This window comes from Leptonychotes weddellii, chromosome 2, assembly GCF_054177405.1.
Source record: "Leptonychotes weddellii isolate Sample4059 chromosome 2, ASM5417740v2, whole genome shotgun sequence".
Classification (NCBI taxonomy): Eukaryota; Metazoa; Chordata; class Mammalia; order Carnivora; family Phocidae; genus Leptonychotes; species Leptonychotes weddellii.
In genome coordinates this window covers 146,579,957-146,598,120 of record NC_138370.1, presented here as the reverse complement: position 1 = coordinate 146,598,120, position 18,164 = coordinate 146,579,957, and the positions used below count along the sequence as shown (strand labels likewise).

The 18,164-nt window shown below is 41.2% G+C and overlaps 1 protein-coding gene across 1 annotated transcript in view; it reads right to left on the bottom strand.

Moving 5' to 3' along the window:
• ATP8A1 (ATPase phospholipid transporting 8A1) overlaps positions 1-18,164 on the bottom strand; it is a 185,698-nt gene that overhangs the window by 11,630 nt on the left and 155,904 nt on the right. Inside the window, exons 35-36 of the mRNA XM_081813165.1 lie at positions 1,504-1,592; positions 274-366 (exon numbers count right to left, since the gene is read on the bottom strand). Of these exons, the coding sequence (XP_081669291.1) occupies positions 274-366; positions 1,504-1,592 (182 nt within the window). The remainder of the gene's footprint in view (positions 1-273; positions 367-1,503; positions 1,593-18,164) is intronic.

Genomic DNA, 18,164 nt, shown 5'->3' with positions numbered 1-18,164 from the left:
GGCCTGGTGGTGGGTATTGAGGAGGGCACGTTCTGCATGGAGCACTGGGTGTTATGCACAAACAATGAATCGTGGAACACTGCATCAAAAACTAATGATGTAATGTATGGGGATTAACATAATAAAAAAATAAAAATTAAAAAAAAATAAATAAAATAGGCCATCGACACTGCTAGCTCCATAACATGATAAATATAAGTTTTACCACTTATTTCTAACCCTAGTAAAACATAAAGTTCACTTGGGAGAGAACATGTTCCGTGTGTATCTTACCTTTTTCCAAGCACAACTGCACCTGGGTCTTGAGATTTTGCCTCCAGCTCCTGAACTTCATCTACTAATGTTTTAAAAGCGGTCCTCTTGATACTGGGGGGGAGGAAAAAAAAGGATTTGCATGTAAATCTTCGTGTGAAGATGTAACACTCTACAAAACTGGTTTATTATCGTGCTGCTAGGTACAATAGTAACCAGAGTATAAGCGATCTTTTTCAATAGAATCTATGAAATTACAGTAATTTTGAGCATTACGTATTTACAGAAACAAGTCTTAAAAGGAATGGTTTAGTTTTATAATAGTAAAACTCTCATAGTTATTAAATAAGCATCATATAATTAACTTTAATGATATCTTTTTTTGTGGGAAGAGGTAACATTTTAAAACTGACAATCCTTGAGAAAAATTAGTAAAGTTTTAGTTTCCTTCATTCTATATTGCATATAGGCTTTTTTTTTTTTTTTAAAGATTTTATTTATTTATTTGACAGAGAGACACAGCGAGAGAGGGAACACAAGCAGGGGGAGTGGGAGAGGGAGAAGCAGGCTTCCCGCAGAGCAGGGAGCCCGATGTGGGGCTCGATCCCAGGACCCTGGGATCATGAACTGAGCTGAAGGCAGACGCTTAACGACTGAGCCACCCAGGCACCCCTTGCATATAGGCTTTAAAACAGGCAGGCAAAAACCTTTTTTCCCTCATAACTATTGTTCATTAATAAAATATATATGTGTTTTGAGATAACATTATTTTCTTCTACCTTGAATGGATTTTTCAAGCTGATTTCTAAAAATGTACTAATATTAATTGAAACTACTTGCTTTACTTCTCATTCTCTCTTTAAACTAATTTCCTAATTCCTCAATCACTCATTTCTTTATCTACATATGCAAAATTAATATTGATAATTCCCACTTTGCAAACTGTACGTCTTGACCTGATGTTATAACTGGAGAAATCTGAGGATTAGTATAAATCTATATATTTTTTTTTTTTAAAGATTTTATTTATTTATTTGACAGAGAGAGACACAGCGAGAGAGGGAACATAAGCAGGGGAGGTGGGAGAGGGAGAAGCAGGCCTCCCGCCGAGCAGGGAGCCCGATGCGGGGCTCGATCCCAGGACCCTGGGATCATGACCTGAGCCGAAGGCAGACGCTTAACGACTGAGCCACCCAGGCGCCCCTGTTATAAATCTATATTTTTATGTAAATAACCGAGTACTATACTTACACCTTGTACACCACATCAAGAAGCAAAGATGCCACAGGGATAAATAACAGGCCCATCCAGAAGACGCCAGAACTAAACAACATGGCAGCCTGAGTAAATGATCAGAAACAACATTGCTTTAACAACGAAGACATACATCATTCATGTTTAGTTTTTATATGATTTTAAGTAAAATAATTAAAAAAAATCTCACTCTGCAAGAGGATATACAGTAACTTTAAATCCAAACTTGTGCACAATTTGGAATTAAAAGCCAAATGTGTTAAAACATCTCTTTACCACATCTATTCCCCCCCCTTAAGCAGCTAATATAGCAAGGTTTTTATCACGTACCAAATCTTTTCATACTTTTATGTGAGATTTTTATTACTGTGGTCAATACGTGGAGTAATAAAGTTTGACCTTCTTTTATAACTTAGAATATCAAAATCAATCTTTTGGAGCAAATTTCAAATATACTCTGGCTTACATTCTCTTATAACATGTAAAATAAATCCTAGTTAGAAACTAAATTTACTATTCTTGGCAAATAAAAATTAACTTTTGTAAAATATTACATTATATTAAAAATTATCCACATAAACCATGATACAGTATAATCAAATTAAGATATCTATGATATTAGGCAGCATAATCTTAATTTTTGTTCAAAGATTTTCATAACTCGTATCGGTATGTCCTGTTACTGTGAAAGTCAAACCAAATATCTAGTGTGTAAAACCCAAATAACAGTGTATTAAAAATAATTTTAATCATTCCTTTGTATTAACTCACTATATCAGAACCTTTTGGGTTGCAAAGAAAATGATTCTATGGTTAAAAAATTAATAAATCTATTAGCTGTTTGCAATTAGAATAAAAATCCCTCTGTATGTAATTAGATACACAGAGTGTAAAAGGAATATGTCATACAATAAAACCAAAAGAAATATTTTGTTTCACTTTGAGGCTATTTGTTTATCACAGTAAATTTGCAGCACCTGTTTAAGTGCATAAATATATTGGTATAACTCCATTAAAAAGTATCCAACTAACGCAAGCACATTTACACTCCGCTCAAAATCACAAGGATTTTTTTTTTTAAACCAGGTGTGGTTCAGGAATTAAAAATGACCTAGAGTTTAATTCTTACGAGCCAATGCACAATTACACATTAACGGTCCTAACCAGTCAATCCTTACCTAATATAAAGATTACTAATTTTAAATTAAGTTTGAGATTACCTATTCATTTTAACTCTCAACCGAAGACCAGGAACTGCTGCTGTTTAGTTTTTTTTTTTTTTTTGGCATTAACATGGGCTCATGATATAGACTGTCAGTTCAAGGATGCTATGGTCTTTTTTTCCCCCTATATAGGATTAAATAGCTCTGAGCATGTTTAAAATAAAAACATGCTATTATAAAAGAATTTCAGAAAATAAATGTGGCCACGTGGATTCAGTGAAATAGCACCTATATTCTAGACACCAACAGGACAAAAAATATTCACATAAAAGTCACTTTATTTTATAAGCAAAACATGATCTTCAACATGTTTGCTGACATCCTCAATAGTGAAAACCAACAATTACTATGTAATAGGAAATGTCTATCAAATCCGTGGGTTTTGTTTAGATTGAAGGAAGCTTTTTAGTGAGGTAACAACTGCAAAAAACACACACAAAAAACCCCACAGCCACACAAAAAAACCTAACCACATTTCTTTTTCCTTCTGGGGGGCAAAGGTAGATAGGATTCTAGAGCCTGCAACTGAAAATGCCTCATTTGCTTGGCTTGATTTTAATCTATTTTAATTTAGGGGCAAAAGCAGCAAGATTTATGCTTGCCTTTACCACCTTGTATTAAATGTCGCTGGTGGAAAAGGCAAACGTGGCGGTGGAGACTCCGGGCTGCTAATTCTGACCATTGTGATGTTAACTATGAATGGGGAACAAGGGGCGCCCACTATTCAGTCCACCAGCCTTTGGCTTTAGAAATGAACAACATGAATTGAGGGGAAAAAACTTTTTCTGCGTCATATCTGAAAGCCTGTCAGATTTTTTTTTTTCTTTTGCAGAGTTAATCCAAACCTAAAAGATTCAAAGCCGACATTCGCATTAAAGACAGAGTCTCTTTGTATTTTTTGGATGAAGAAGGGGGAGAAAAAAATAAAATCCCACAGAGGTATTTCCTTCCTTTCTGTACAAGAAAGCTCCCCATCCGTCTGGAGAGACCATTTTTGTCTCTAACTTTTCACAGCTCGCCACTCGCAGGCAGGTCGGCTGGGCAAAGGCGCCCGATCCCCGCAGACAATGAGGGGGCGGGTAACAGGCGCAGGCTGCTCGGGGCTGGGCGCGGGCTCCCTCCGAGAGCAGTTTGTAAATTGCTCCGAACGTGGGAGACTGGTGGGCCGTGCCAAGCGGCCCCCCCGCCCACGGCCCCTCCTCGAGGCCCTGTGAAACCAAATGGAATCTGCCACAAAAGTGGCCCCCGGGGGACCTGAGAAAGGCTCAGACGAAGTCGTGCCAGAGCCGGGGAAGTGGGGGGCACAGGCCTGCGCGGGAAACAAACCACCGCTTGTCTCCCTCCGCACAGCCGCGCTGGCTCGCCGGCCGAGCCCGCCGGCTTCCGCAGTGACTCCGGCGGCCGCAAAACGCGGGCTGCGCAGGAATGAGGGATGGTTCACGAACTTCAGTGTGAACTTGCGAGAAGGACCACTGGAGAGAAGCACCGGCGTCGGTGCCTCTTAGCCAGGCCGGGGGCTGGACTGGATAAGAGGGGCTTCCCTTCTGACCCACAGGAGGTGTCCCTTAGCACCTAGTTGGCACACCAGAGAGAAACACTTCTTCCCCATCAGGGGCCCCCAATTCAGTCTTGTAGGAGAGAGACTTTAAAAGTGCTACCTGTCTACACAACTTCAGCGATGTGGTTCTTCCCTCTCACCCCGCCTTCTGAACAATAAATGTCTGACTGGTGCACTAGGACTCTTATTCTTGGATAAAGTACAGAGGCCGTCTCAAAGGGAAGGCCCTTTGGGGCGTCCTCGGACTATCTCCTTGGGCCCTGATTGGAGCAGGACTGACGATCAACAGCCCTCAGTAGTCCTGGCGCTGCCCTCCCTTCCTAGCTCTCAGACTCCTCCGGGGAAGGAACTCCGCGTCTCTGCTCCCTCAGCTGGAAAGTGGGCTCTAAGAATTTTTAAACCCCACGGTGTTTGCAGAGTGGCTGCTTTTATTATTGACACCGATTAACAACCGTTCCCTTCTTCATTTAATTTTCAAATTTCTTAAAATACCTAGGTCTTTCGTTCTTTCCAGTGATCTCTCCTATGAGCTTCAAGGAAGAAAATTTTTGTCGCTGTAAGTCAGTTTGTAAATGTCATGGTTTTCATCACATTAATGTCACAATATATGCTCATCTTAAGACTGAAACTGACCAAGATAACCGGCCACTAATAAGCTGCCATTCATCTCGATTTGTTAATTTAGGAACTGGAGACAAATTATCTTTTTCATAAAAATTATTAGACTGTCAGGGCATAATAATTTAGGAAGGGAAAATTATTCAGAAAACAGTGCTGTAAATCTTGTTTAGTTGTTTTGCGGAGGGGAGGGCGGACAGCAAGATAAATTAATATAAATTCTAGGGAGGTGAAGAGTTCATGTCCATAATTAACAAAAAAACAAGGAGTGATTATTAAGTGTCTAGATAAAGGTTTATAAAAGGACTTTCCAAGCTTAAGAACAGTAAAAACAAAAAACAAAAAAAACAAAACAAAAACTGTAAGAAGAAATGCTTTAAAGTACAGATTGATAAAAATGTCTAAGTTCTACATGTTCTAAAAGAACATAACTAAAAAGCAAATGATAAACAAGAAACTGGGGGAATAAATGACTGTTGCAAATATATGAAATTCTGCATTAATACCTGATTATAAAGATAGACCATTTATCTTCATAAGAATAGCAAAGGTCCCAGTAAATAGGCAAAAGACCAGAGAGGGTATTCACAAAAGCAGCAGTAAGTAATCAATAACCCGGAAAAGTGCTACACCTCTGTGGCATCATAGAAACCCTACAAATTAGATCAGATTTAAACAATTCACTATCACAGTCGGTGTGGGAGAAACAGCTCTTTGTAATCATTTATATTCCCACTGGCAATGTACTCGCCTTTGGGAAAGGTATTTGGCAATGTGCAGCAAGGACATAAAAAAATTCCTGTTAATTTGATAATTCAGTTTCTGGAACTATGTGTTGAAATTTGGGACAGCTTTTGCATATAGGTTAGTATCCCATGAAACTGTTCTGTGGTTACTAGTCCTGAGAGTCCAACCCCCAGAAAGCATGTTACGGCCCAAGGCTTAGTGAAGGTAGAGATACCAGCAGCACCCTCTCAACGAGTCACACTGCAAAGTAGCATATCTGAGGCTTGGAGAAATCACTGTAAAGTACCCTACTGGACAGGTCCTTATTTATTTATGAATTGTTTTATATAAGTAATCTCTACACCCAACACGGGGCTGGAACTCATGACCCTGAGATCAAGAGTCACAAGCCCTTCGGACTGAGCCAGCCAAGCACCCCAAACAGTTTTTTAAATCAAGGTTTCTAAATGTATTTATCCACATGGAACACTTTTGCCACATTCCGCTTACTAACACATCCCCTGGAACTAATTCTGGGGAATGCAAATATTCAATGTGGGTTCTTTTAAATAGGAAAACATCAGTGAAAACGAACAGGACACCATGCGGCGGGATATGGAGACGTACAGCCATATGAGAGCATATTATCCAAGCTGTTCAAGACGCTGTTCACAGACTGTAATTATTAGAAAACGGACTGTCTAAAAGAGCCCTAAATAAAGGGAAAGGGAAAATATCCTAGTATTCTGTCAGGAGGCTTCTGTTATTGTGTAAACACACTCCCTGGGAAGACTGGTGGTTTCTATTGTCTATGTGGGGATCAGTCACAATCTCTCCCTGTGGCTTACATCTCTTGCCTGTACTTCAAACAGACTGTCCAGCTCTGAACTCGAACGTCGCACAGGTACTTTGAACTTAATACATCTCAAATTGGACACACGCTGTTTTCCCCCCAAACCTGCTCTACCGTTGTGCCAACTATCTAGGGATTGGCTTCATCACCAACTGTGTAAGACACAAAAGTGGGCTCTATTTTGGTCTCTTTATTCCCCCAGGTTCTGTTGTGCTTAGTATCTTCGGACCTATCTGCTTTTTGCCAACCCTGCGGCCATGATCCCAGTCCAGAAACGTACCCATCGTCCTAACAGCCTGCAAGCTAGACTTACGGACTCCTGTGTTGCTCTGCTTCTAGCCCTGTCTCCACACTGCAGCCAGAGGGATACATCCAAAGTGCAAATTAGATTTCAGCAGTTCTTGGATTAAACCCATTCCATGACTTCCTACCACCCTGAGGATAGAGTACAAAATCCTTAATAGGACTTCCAAGTCCTCGTCTACCTGACTTCTGCTGGCTTCCCACGTGCCATCTCTTAAGCCAGCCCCCATCTCTAGCTACACATGTGTGTTTCAGTTCTTGGAAGGTGCCCATGCTCACTCTCATCCTTGGGCCATTCCATCTCTGACCCTGTTTGTTTAATTTTCACATCAGATGGCACCTCCTTCCTTAGACTTGGGTGAGCTGACCCTACTTTGGGCTTCCATTTTGGTGGCACCTAGCACCCATTTCCTAGTTGCTCCTTTGTCTTCCAGTTAGACCATAATCTCTATAAGAGGAAGAAGTATATCGTGATGAGTTCTCACAACCGAAGTTCTTAACCACCAAGCAGGTGCTCAGTAAATTACTGTTTACTAAGAAAGTTCTTACAACCCAGTGTTTGGAGAGATTGAAAGTCGAAAACACCAGAGCCTTGGGACTCTGCTCCTGAGATGTGGCGATGACACTTGGCTTGGTTTTCTTATGTTCTGGCATGGAGTTATCCTGGGAACAGGTATAACTAGGTGTTTATGTGATCTGGAGAGGTGGGAGAAAAGGTTGATGCAGCTCCTTAACCATTCTTTTTCAACACAGGTTGTCTTTTCTGTTAAAAAAGCGGAGCAACAGGGGCACTTGGCTGGCTCAGTCAGTAGAGCATATGACCCTTGATCTTGGGGTTGGGGGTTCGAGCCCCATGTTGGGTGCAGAGATTACTTAAAATTAAATCTTAAAACAAACAAACAAACAAACAAAGCTGAGCAACATGGATTAAAAGCAAGGTATGTTAAACTACCCTTCCCCCATCTGAACCAACAGAAATATTTCAGTGAATCAGGAAAGTACTATAACTGGAAATGACATAATTTTGGGGGGAGTTGGGAAAGGATATAGAATGGGCAGGAAGAGAAGGAAGGTCTCCCACCAACATTAATGAAGACTTTTATTAGCTATATGAATACTTTGCAATGTCAAATAAAAAGAATATATTATCCATCTCAACAAGCACAAACTTTATCCTTCTAGCTGCTCTGGCCAGAAAGCTTACAAGTCATCCTTGCTTCCCCTTTTTCTCCCAAACTGCACATCCAGTCTTCGGCAAATCCAATCTGCTCTACTTAAAAACAAAATCCACATCAATGTTCAGAGCAGCATTATTCACAACAACTAAAAGGTGGAAATATCAATAGATAAATGGATAAGTGAAATGTGGATAAATAGATAAATGGATACATGAAATAGATAAATGGATAAACCACATACAATGGGATATCAGCCTAAAAAAAAAAAAGAAATTTGGACACATGCTATAACAGATGAACCCTGCTAAATGAAATAAACCAGACACAAAAGGACAAATATTCTATGATTCCATGTATATGTGGTACCTAGAAGAGGCAAATTCAGAGACAGAAAGTAGGACAGTGGCTGCGAGGGGCTGGGGGGAGAAGGGAATGGGGAGTAACTGTTTAATACATATGGATTTCAGTTTGGGATGATGGGAAAGTTCTGGAGATGGATGGCAGTGATGGTTGCACAACACTGTGAATGCACGTAATACCACTGAACTGTACACTTAAAAGTGTTTAAGCGGGTAAATAGTAAATTACATACATCCTATCAAATAAAACATGTTTAAAAAATTAAAAGGATTCTAAGAACAAAATCCTCCTCCCCCCAGATCCAGACTCTACCCACTTCATAGCCCTTCCACCCTGGCCTAAGTTCCCACCATGTCTTCTGATCTCTGCTCAAGGTCACGTTTCCAGGGATGCCTTCCACGACCACCCCACTTAAAGTAGCGCCCCACTCCCATGTTAGTTCTTTCTATGCTCTTTCCTACGCTACAGTTCTCCATGGCACTTACTACCATCTAGCATGCCACAGAACAGACTTAGATTTGTGTCCCTCTCTTTCGCCTGTTCCTTCCCTCCAGAATATAAGGGCCGGGGTTTTCTCTTTTGTTCACTGCTGTATCCCCAGCAACTAGCACAGTCGTTTGACACACAACTGCTGAAAGAATAAATTATTTAACCCAAGTTAAGTGTACAATTAAGGGTAAAAAAAGACTGGACTAATATGTTAACAGTGATTACCTTTGGATAGTGGGGTAGTGCTGTTTCTCTCCTTTTTCCTCTATTTTCCAAAGTGTATTTAATGACTCTAAGCTACTCACATAAATCAAAATTATGAATTTTACCTTAAAAAGCAGAAATATCATCAATTTTCACTGATACAGGAAACATTCAAGATAGTTATAATAAAGCCACTATTTTCAGTCAGACCCTAACCTCTCTTTCCACATTTAGGATTATTTTCCTAGGCTCAGTTACAATCATGCAGAGGAGATGTATTTTCTTTTTCTTTTTCCCCAGATGATTCTCTAATTGGGAAGAATGGACAACTCAATAGTGATCCTCCCGTTCAGGAACATGGTATGTTTATTTATTCAACTTGTTTTCTTATATTTCTCTCATTTGTCGAATTTTCTAGCTTTCTTCTCACTAACCCTATACGTAACTGGCTAAAGTCTCTCTTGTTGTTGCTGTGAATGGGGCCTTTCATTTTCTTTGTGTAGGAGGGCTTATTTTTGAAGATTTAGGGCTTTTCCAAGGGAGTTAACAAGTTTTGGGGAAAAAAATCCAAACACTTATTATATACAGCTTATATATCCCATTATGTGCTTCTTAGGACTTGGTCAGTAGGGTGTCAGACCCAAGAGTGTAATTGTTCTTCCTGGCCATGGCGCCTTTGAAATATCTTGGTAGAGCAACCCTGCCTATGCGGGGATCCTCACATCTCATGACCTCCTACTTCTTTTTTTAAAGCCATTTGCCAAGTTATGAGCTCACTTAATGCCTCTTGCCTCCTCCTCTGTCTCAGTTAATCTTTCTGTGGTCCCCTGGAAGCATCGTCTTCATGAAATAATTTTCATAAAAAAAAAAAATCAGTGCTCAACTTCAGGTTTTCAGGTAGTTTCTTTTCATACAAATTTTCTGGGTCTTTCCAACCACACTGTGGCTCTTTTGTCCCTCCCGTGCCTCAGTGCTTTGTCTCTGCCCTGTCAGCTGGAAAAGGCAGACTCTGTGTCACTCTGCTCCACTTGCACTCCCATGTCATCGAACCTGTTACTCATGTGAGTTCCCTTTGTCAGTCCCTACTCTCAGGTGGCTGGGAGAGCTGATGCCCTGCACCTGAGGTACAAGGATACCTTTTGGTACCTTGAAAGCTGAAACCCACAACTTTAACGCCTATATTTTTATGGCAAAGTATAAATTTTATATAAACAGAATAGTATCTGGTATATCAAAACCGTGCCTTTTCCTGGCAACACAACCACCGAAGTACGAGAACTTCATATTGGCTCATCAAAATCAACGTTGCTTTCAGACAATACAGTGCTACTTGAATTTCAACTTGCAAACGTTTCTGAAAGTGTCTTGGTGTCCAAGGCCTGGGAATACCAGGGTGTGACATTGCCAAGGTCTCTAAGTTGTGTGAGCCTTTCTCAGAGGCTCGAGTCTTTCTGTCTCAATTAATTGTGGTACCTGGGTATGGGGCTGAATTTGGAGGTACCTAAGTATCACCAGGCCAGCACTAAGTGGTGCTGTACTTCAACCAGAGACAAATCCCAAGCTCACAGAAACTTTGGCTTGAAGACATGAACTTCCACTGAAATCCTTCAGGGGCTACACATCTTGGGGGGTCAAACTCAAAACTTCTCTCTGATAAAACCCAAAGACAGAGGAACACATATGCCAAGTTCTACATTCTGGTGTTTATCACTGAGAAAGGTCTTCGATGTCTTATTTTAGCTGAAAAAAATTCTTGCAAATTTTCAACTATATCATATTATAGTCATGTCAAAACCTAAAATGTTTTTCATCCCTTACTAGTTTATTATTAGCACTGATTTATCATGTCCTCTGACCCAAATCTTTATTCTATGGTCTCAGGTACTTTCTAGAATACTATATATTTCATAATGAAAAGCCAGCTGTGACCTAGTCTTGGCTTAACTTAATGCCCCCCATGGACATTTCTGGATGGTGGTGAGGGGCTGAAGCGGGCACAATCACTCTGAGGGACTCCTTCTTTGCTTGGGCTGTTTTCTACTTGGAAAGTCCTTCTCCCAGTTGCCTTCTGGGATAGCTTGGGGAACAGCAGTACCAAGAAACTATCCAAACTATAGCCTGGGGGTTGAGGGCCCCCTCCTCTGCTAGCCCCTGTGCATCCTGGTGACAATAATTAGCATCCTCCATTATAATTATCTGTTGATCTGTTGTTTTATCCATAAGACTCAACCTCCTCAGGAAGACTCCTTTTTCACCTTATGATCCACTGACACCCAGGACAGGTCTTGACATACAGGCACACTGTAAATCTCAGTTGTACTGAGCTGCTTGGGCTCCTCTACAGGATGATTTATTAGTTTCTCCATAAAAACAGACAGGGCAGAACACCCAGAAAATAACTCAGAAGAGGGGTGTTTCGAATAAACTCCAGTTACGTTTGCAATTATTCCCAGAAGCTCCTGATTACTCAGAGACAAAGAAAAACCTTGGCTTGGCCTATTCCAAATAAACAAACAAAAATCTTAGAAAATATGCAAATTGTTCCAAACCATAGAAAAAATATGCAAATTAGATACCAGCTCATAGCCTTTATGTGCTTTTTGCCCCCCATGGACATTTCTGGATGGTGGTGAGGGGCTGAAGCGGGCACAATCACTCTGAGGGACTCAGAACGGTAGTCAATCTAGCTGTATGATGCAAGGAACAGCCTCTGCATCTCCACCCTCTGGCAAAGTGAGGAATGAGAAAAGAAATGATTAAGAAAGATGTTCAGAGGAAAGGGACAATGAGTTAGTGAGTTGGGACCTGAAGTGATAAGCTAACTTTTTTTTTTTTTTAAAAGAAAGTAAAATTTCTCTATATAGCAATATATACTGAGAACCGAACATGAAAAATCATCTTTCTAAAAAGCAACCCAGAGCACCAGGATATGTGTGGCTCTGAAATTTTATTTTCTAGGGATCTAGTTCCCAGAATAGTGAAAATAATTAAGAACAGAATTTGTTTTATTTTAATCTTCCTTATGTGCTATTTAAAAAACTTAAAAGTGGAAAAATTAGGGCAGAATTAGTAACCAAATATTCTTTTTATTACAAGAAATATAATTTAAGAATGTTATGATGTTCCCGGATGAGTTGTGTAAGATAGGGTACATCAATTCAGTGCTCAACCTGTTCACTTCTTCTATCATTCCTGCAGTTTTTTAGAATTTTGTGATTGCTCTTTATTTCATAAACCATCTCAGAAAGCATCAGTTGTTTGATTACTAGTAATTCAATCAGTGAAGCATACTGACCTATATCTCAGATTGTAGAAAGTTACTTTAAAAAATTTTAAATTTATTTTCCAGCTTTATTGAGATATAATTGACACATAACATTATGTAAGTTTAAGGTGTACAATGTGTTGATTTGATACATTTATAAATTGTAAAATGAGTACCACCAGAGCATCAGTTAACACCTCTATCCTGTCACATAATTACCATCTCTTTTAGGAAATTATTTTTAAAAAACTCAAAAAATCACTTAGCTATAAGAAAGACCTATAAAGGCTGTTAAATGGCTTATGTTGAAAAATTACTTTCATGGCAAAAACTTCCAGTTGTTCCCCTATATATACCCCCCACCCCTTCTTAGATACAAACACTTGATTCTTGGCTGGACACTTTGTCTTCTAGCTCAGACTATATTCCCCTGGCTCTCTTGTTGCAGCTATGTGTGGCCATGTTACTAGTTCTTGGCCAATGAGATCTAAGTGGAAATGTGGTGGGCAATGTCTAGGAGAGAGCGTCAAAGAGAAAGGGTTAACCTTTCTTATTCCCTTTCTTGTTGGCTGGAATGTTGGTAAAATGGCTAGAGCAGAAGCAGCCACTTTGGATTATGAGGTTGGCAGTGCAGCAAATAGCAGAAACCTGGTTCTTAAGGACTGTGCAAGCTGCCACACCAGCCTTGGACCGTCTGCCATCACCAACTTCTTTTACATGAGAGAGAAACAAATTACTATCATTTAACCCGCAATCACTTTTTTTTTAAGCATCAAAAAATATGCCAAAAAATAACTTGGAAATGATATGTGCTAGGAAGCCTAAGTGATAACATGGAACAAAGTAGCTTTTGACCACTCACTGACGGTATCTTTATTTTACTCTAACACAGAACGCAAGAATTGTGTTCAATTACGAGCTTTGTGGAAGCAGATCACACAGTGACATCTGTGGTTTCTTTTACGGGCCTTTCTGATGGAATCCCTGGCATGTAACTCAGAAACAAGCTGTGCCGGTCTTGTGAGTGAGAATGCCAAGCTTGCGGGGGTGATCTGCCCTCTGCCCAACTCACGGAGTCCTCACAGTCCTCTTTTCCGCCCTCTCTGCTCCAGCATTCCTGCCTCGGAGCACAGGCACCTGCTGGTCTTTCAGTCCTGAAATGCTCTTCTGCACACACCCATCATTTGGAGTTTCATCTTAATCATTCCTTCTTCAAAAAGATCTTCCCGGGGCAGCCATTGTCGTTCTGCCACATATCATAGCACCCTGTTTTCTTCCTGTCACGTTGTGAAATTACCTTTAGTCATTCAACCTTTAGTCATCTGTTAACTGATTTAGTGATTGTTTCTCCCTCCCATTCCCTGGTCCCCTCAACCCACATGCTAATGGGGATCTGGCCTCATTAACCCATTATCTAGACACGGCGTCTGGCACCCAATAAGCACTCAGCACATATTTATGGAATGGATGAATGCAAGAATGAATTGACTCTAGAGAACAGGCAAAGCTCTCCCATACTGACAGCAGGCTCTGTTCAATTTCCTATGGTTTGCTCGCGGCCCTGGCACTTCGGGTCCGCCCTATCACCTCTTATGTTTATGACATCAGCATCCCATCTTTAGCAATGAGACCCTTAAGGGCAAGGACTGATTCCATTCATCTCTGCATCCTCTACCGCCCAACACTGAGCGTGGCATATGTTAGACACTCAGTATATGTTTGCTCTGCGCTGTCGTTAAAGCTGCTGTGTTTACAGAAAGCCAGCTCTCACACCGACTCTAAAGACAGCTACAACTTTAAAATGTCCTGATTTGCCATTACAGTTGTCATATCCACATCTCTCTCTGTTTCTTAGTGTTTTTTGTTTTTTTTTTAAGATTTTATTTATTTGAGAGAGAGAGAGGGAGAGCACAAGCAGGGGGAGCAGCAGGCAGAGGGAGAAGCAGGCTCCCTGCTGAGCAGGGAGCCCGACATGGGGCTCGATCCCAGGACCCTGGGACCATGACCTGAGCCAAAGGCAGATGCTTAACAGACTAAGCCACCAGGTGCCCCTGTTTCTTAGTGTTTCTACAGGCTTCTCTTTACAGAATGGGCCTGGAAGTGGCTATGCAGCCACCGGTCTTCAGCACCGTGAAAGTCTGGCCTGTCTCATTTACGGTCAGGGGCATGAGGCCTGTCAACCAACAGCGTGTTTTGCTGGATGGACTCCCAACTGTTGGCTCGTTGAAGAACATCTGACAGACTTCAGGGTCGCTGTTCCTTCTAGGCTACTTGGCTAAGCACAGTCATCTTGGATGAACCTCCGTTGTATCATAACACTGCCCCACCCCGTCGGCCAGGGCTGGTCTTGTGACCAATAAATTACTACAAGCTATCTAGGTGATTAAAAGTTGATAGATGAATAAAGACTATTTTAACCAGGAAACTCCTCATACGTAATTTATTGTGTTGGTCAGGTGGGCAATGGCACAATTTAGGAAAATCATATCACTAATGTAGTTTATTAATGCCTTTCCTATAGGGGTGACACCAAAGAGTTCAACAAAGATTTTTATTGTTTTTCAGAGAGACTTTACAAACCTCAGTCAAGAGATCTGAAATTCTGTAAAACACATGCTTGTTCCTTAACTTCAATTTCCTTCGGTAGTTTTATAGATCCCTTAGGCCAGGGAGAGCAGAACCAGATGGTGCTTCGGAGCACTTTGCAGGGCATGTCTGCAAAGCCATGATAAATTTAAAAGTTTTGCCGATACTAAGCTTCTGGTATTAATCGTGATGTGGAATGATCCTTGATGTATGTAGCTTGCTTTTTAGTTTTTAATCTGGTGTACTAATCATACTGGTTAAAATATTTTCTTCTGGAAATTAAAAAAAAAACCAAACCAAACCCAGTAACATCATCTAGACAAGTCAGAAAAGCAGGCTAGCAAATGTTTATATAACATAGCACTTCTCCCCAGGGTCTACCTTACCCCATAAATTGTTGTACTGGTGTGAAAAAACACAAGTCAGGTCTGAAAAAAAAAAAAAAAGTCCTTCTCTTAAATCACAACCATATTTATGAGAGGAAGACAGCGACATATTTAAAGTCGCAGCCAAGCCTGTCGCACTGCTTTCTTTTTCTTTTTCCTCTCTTCAGTAATTTCTTATTGTTGCATGTTCTACACCTTTGTATAATCCACTGCCCACCCCTCCCCCCATGTCAGCATTCCCTCGTAACAGTTAAATATGTCAATAATTCCTGTTACTGGGATACTTGTTAATCATTATCATGGAATCATTATTCTGGACAGAGATGCAGAATTACTGTAATGGAAACAAAGTGCAAAGCTATAAGGAAGGAATGTTCCCAAATGGCAACACCCTGCCCACCAACTGAGAGCCACCCAATCTGGCTGTAGCTGGAGTCACTGAAGACTGCATTTAACTCTGAGATATTTGGGGAACAGATTTTTGGAACTTCGTGCACTCAGAATGTGCTGAAGTAAGGGGTAAAGAAACGATGGTGTGAGAAGAACCCTCGATCAGTGGGAAATGAGTATAGCTCCTGAGGATTGCTGACGATAGAAATAATTCGTAGAGACAACAGGCTGCTTAGTGTACCAACTGGATGCAAGTACTTTGATGGGTGCCACTGACACGAAAAATGCATCTCACATCTTTAAGGCCGACGAGGCTGGGAGGAAACGCCTCTGTGGAGAGGGATGAGAAAAGGAAGAGAAGAAATGTAGAAGGCACAGAGGACAGTGTATAAGGAGGTTGAGGGCACAGACTCTGGGATCCAGTCTCAGCTCACTCACAAGCTGTGTGACCTTGAGAACAGTGTGTAAGCACTCTGTGCCTGTGAAATGTACAATTCACCGTGTTGTAGTGAATGCTCGCAGCGAAGGCGAGGAACGTGCTATACCGGTGACTGGCCTTCAGAAAATGAGGCCCTATTATTATCCGAGTGGAAACTGGGCATTCTCCAATGATAATGGGATGATTGGGTTTTCATTTTCATAAGTAGTTTTTTAATGAGCTGGGTATTATTTACCCTAATATTGCTGTTAAGAAGAGACAAGCGGCCAAGATATGGAGTGAGATGGAATTTCTATAAATATGTTAGGGAGTTAGGCAGGTATTGAAAAGGGGGAATTAAAAAGCTGGGTGCTTCTGAAAAGAGATGGGAACGTGTCTGTACCTGGCTCACTTAGGGAAACTGATCAGGGCTGTGGGTATCCGGGGAATAGCAGCTAAATCAGGGACATTGATGGACTGCAGGAAGGAAAGAAAAAAAAAACAATTTCCCACCTGGGGGTAAAGAATAGCAAGGGCCCCAAAGAGAAGATATTTAGATCCTTAGGATGTTAGAGGAAACCAATGGATTTGAAAAGAAGACCTGGGATGAATTCTCCGTGCCACTTGCTCTCACTTTGCCTACCACAAAGGTTTATCATATGGATTTAAATAAAACAAGGAACGCTGGAAATCACACACAGTGCCTGGAGGACATGGTGTGTGCACAATAAATGTTGGTTCCCTTACCGTCCCCTCTCAATGTTGCAAGGATTTTCTTTGAACATGTTGAGAGAAATCGCTCTGTCTTCAGATGGGGCTACAAAGATGAACGAAGAATGTAAATTGGAAAGGACGAGAAAATCCTGACCTATGTGTGAATATGCGTCCAGCTGAATATAGAAGCATGAGGCCTGCACCTGTAAGTTGCCTAATTTGTGTACAGTTGGCACCCTGAGATCCCGTTAACTAGAGCAAAATAGTCTGTGCCCTTGCGACATTTCAGATGTTCCTCGGGAGGGAACAGTGAAGAGAAGCGCACAGAGATTTGCATCTTAGGAGCTGGAAGGCAGCCTTGGAGGTGCAGATGATAGATTCTGCCGAAGGGTTACCAGTGGCCACCCGGCACAGAAACGGGTGGTTAAATGAGCCCAGCATCCTGTTCTGCCACTAGACATCATGACCTATTGGCTCTCTAGATGTCAGAAAGATGCTCTATTTGAGCCGAATTCGACCTCTGCGTCTTCTCTGTGTCTGTTTTCTCATCTGTAAACTGGTTATAATAACAAGTTAGCTGTGAGGATCCAGTGAATTGAGGACAAGCACATCCTGACGGAGTTCACGGACAACGCGATGGGGTCTGCCTTGTATTCTTTTCCTCTCCCTCCTCCCATCCAGGTTGCAGGCAAATCCTATCTGCTCAGCCTTTAAGGGGGATTCAAAATCTGCCCACTTCCACCAGTGCTGTCCGCCTGGCCCATGCCACCATGATCTCTTGTTTGGGTTACTGGGATAACCTCTTAAATGTATGTTTATACCACGACAGCCATGGTCCTGCCCCGAAAACCTAAGTCAGATCCTAACACCTCCCTCTCAAGTCCCTCCAATGGCTCTTGATCTGACCAGAAGCAAAAGCCACAAGGCTGTGTGGGGAGCATGACTTGAAAGCTTGGCTCTCGGTCCCCTTGCCTGCTGTAATTTTCTTTATATACTTCTATCTGTCTATATATTTCACTTAATTATTTTGTCTTCTTCCACTAGAAAAGTAGGCTGAGAAGTACACGAGCTTTTGTCTATTTTATTCACTAATGAATCCACAGTGTCTAGAACAGTGCCTGACACATTGAAGAATGTCAACAAATAGTTGGTGAATTGAATGAACGACTGCATATAAAGTACTTAGAGAAGTTCCCGAGATACGGTGTTTAATACACATTAGGTATTAATGGTGGTATTATTTCTCCCAGATCTTGGTTGCCTTTTTGAAGAACTTCTCTGTCTTGTTGATGCCACAGTGTATCGCCCTCCAAAATACCACCTGAACCAGGATGGGGGAGCAGGGTTGCTGTTTTCAGTCTTACTCCATCTCTAATAATTCTGTTCT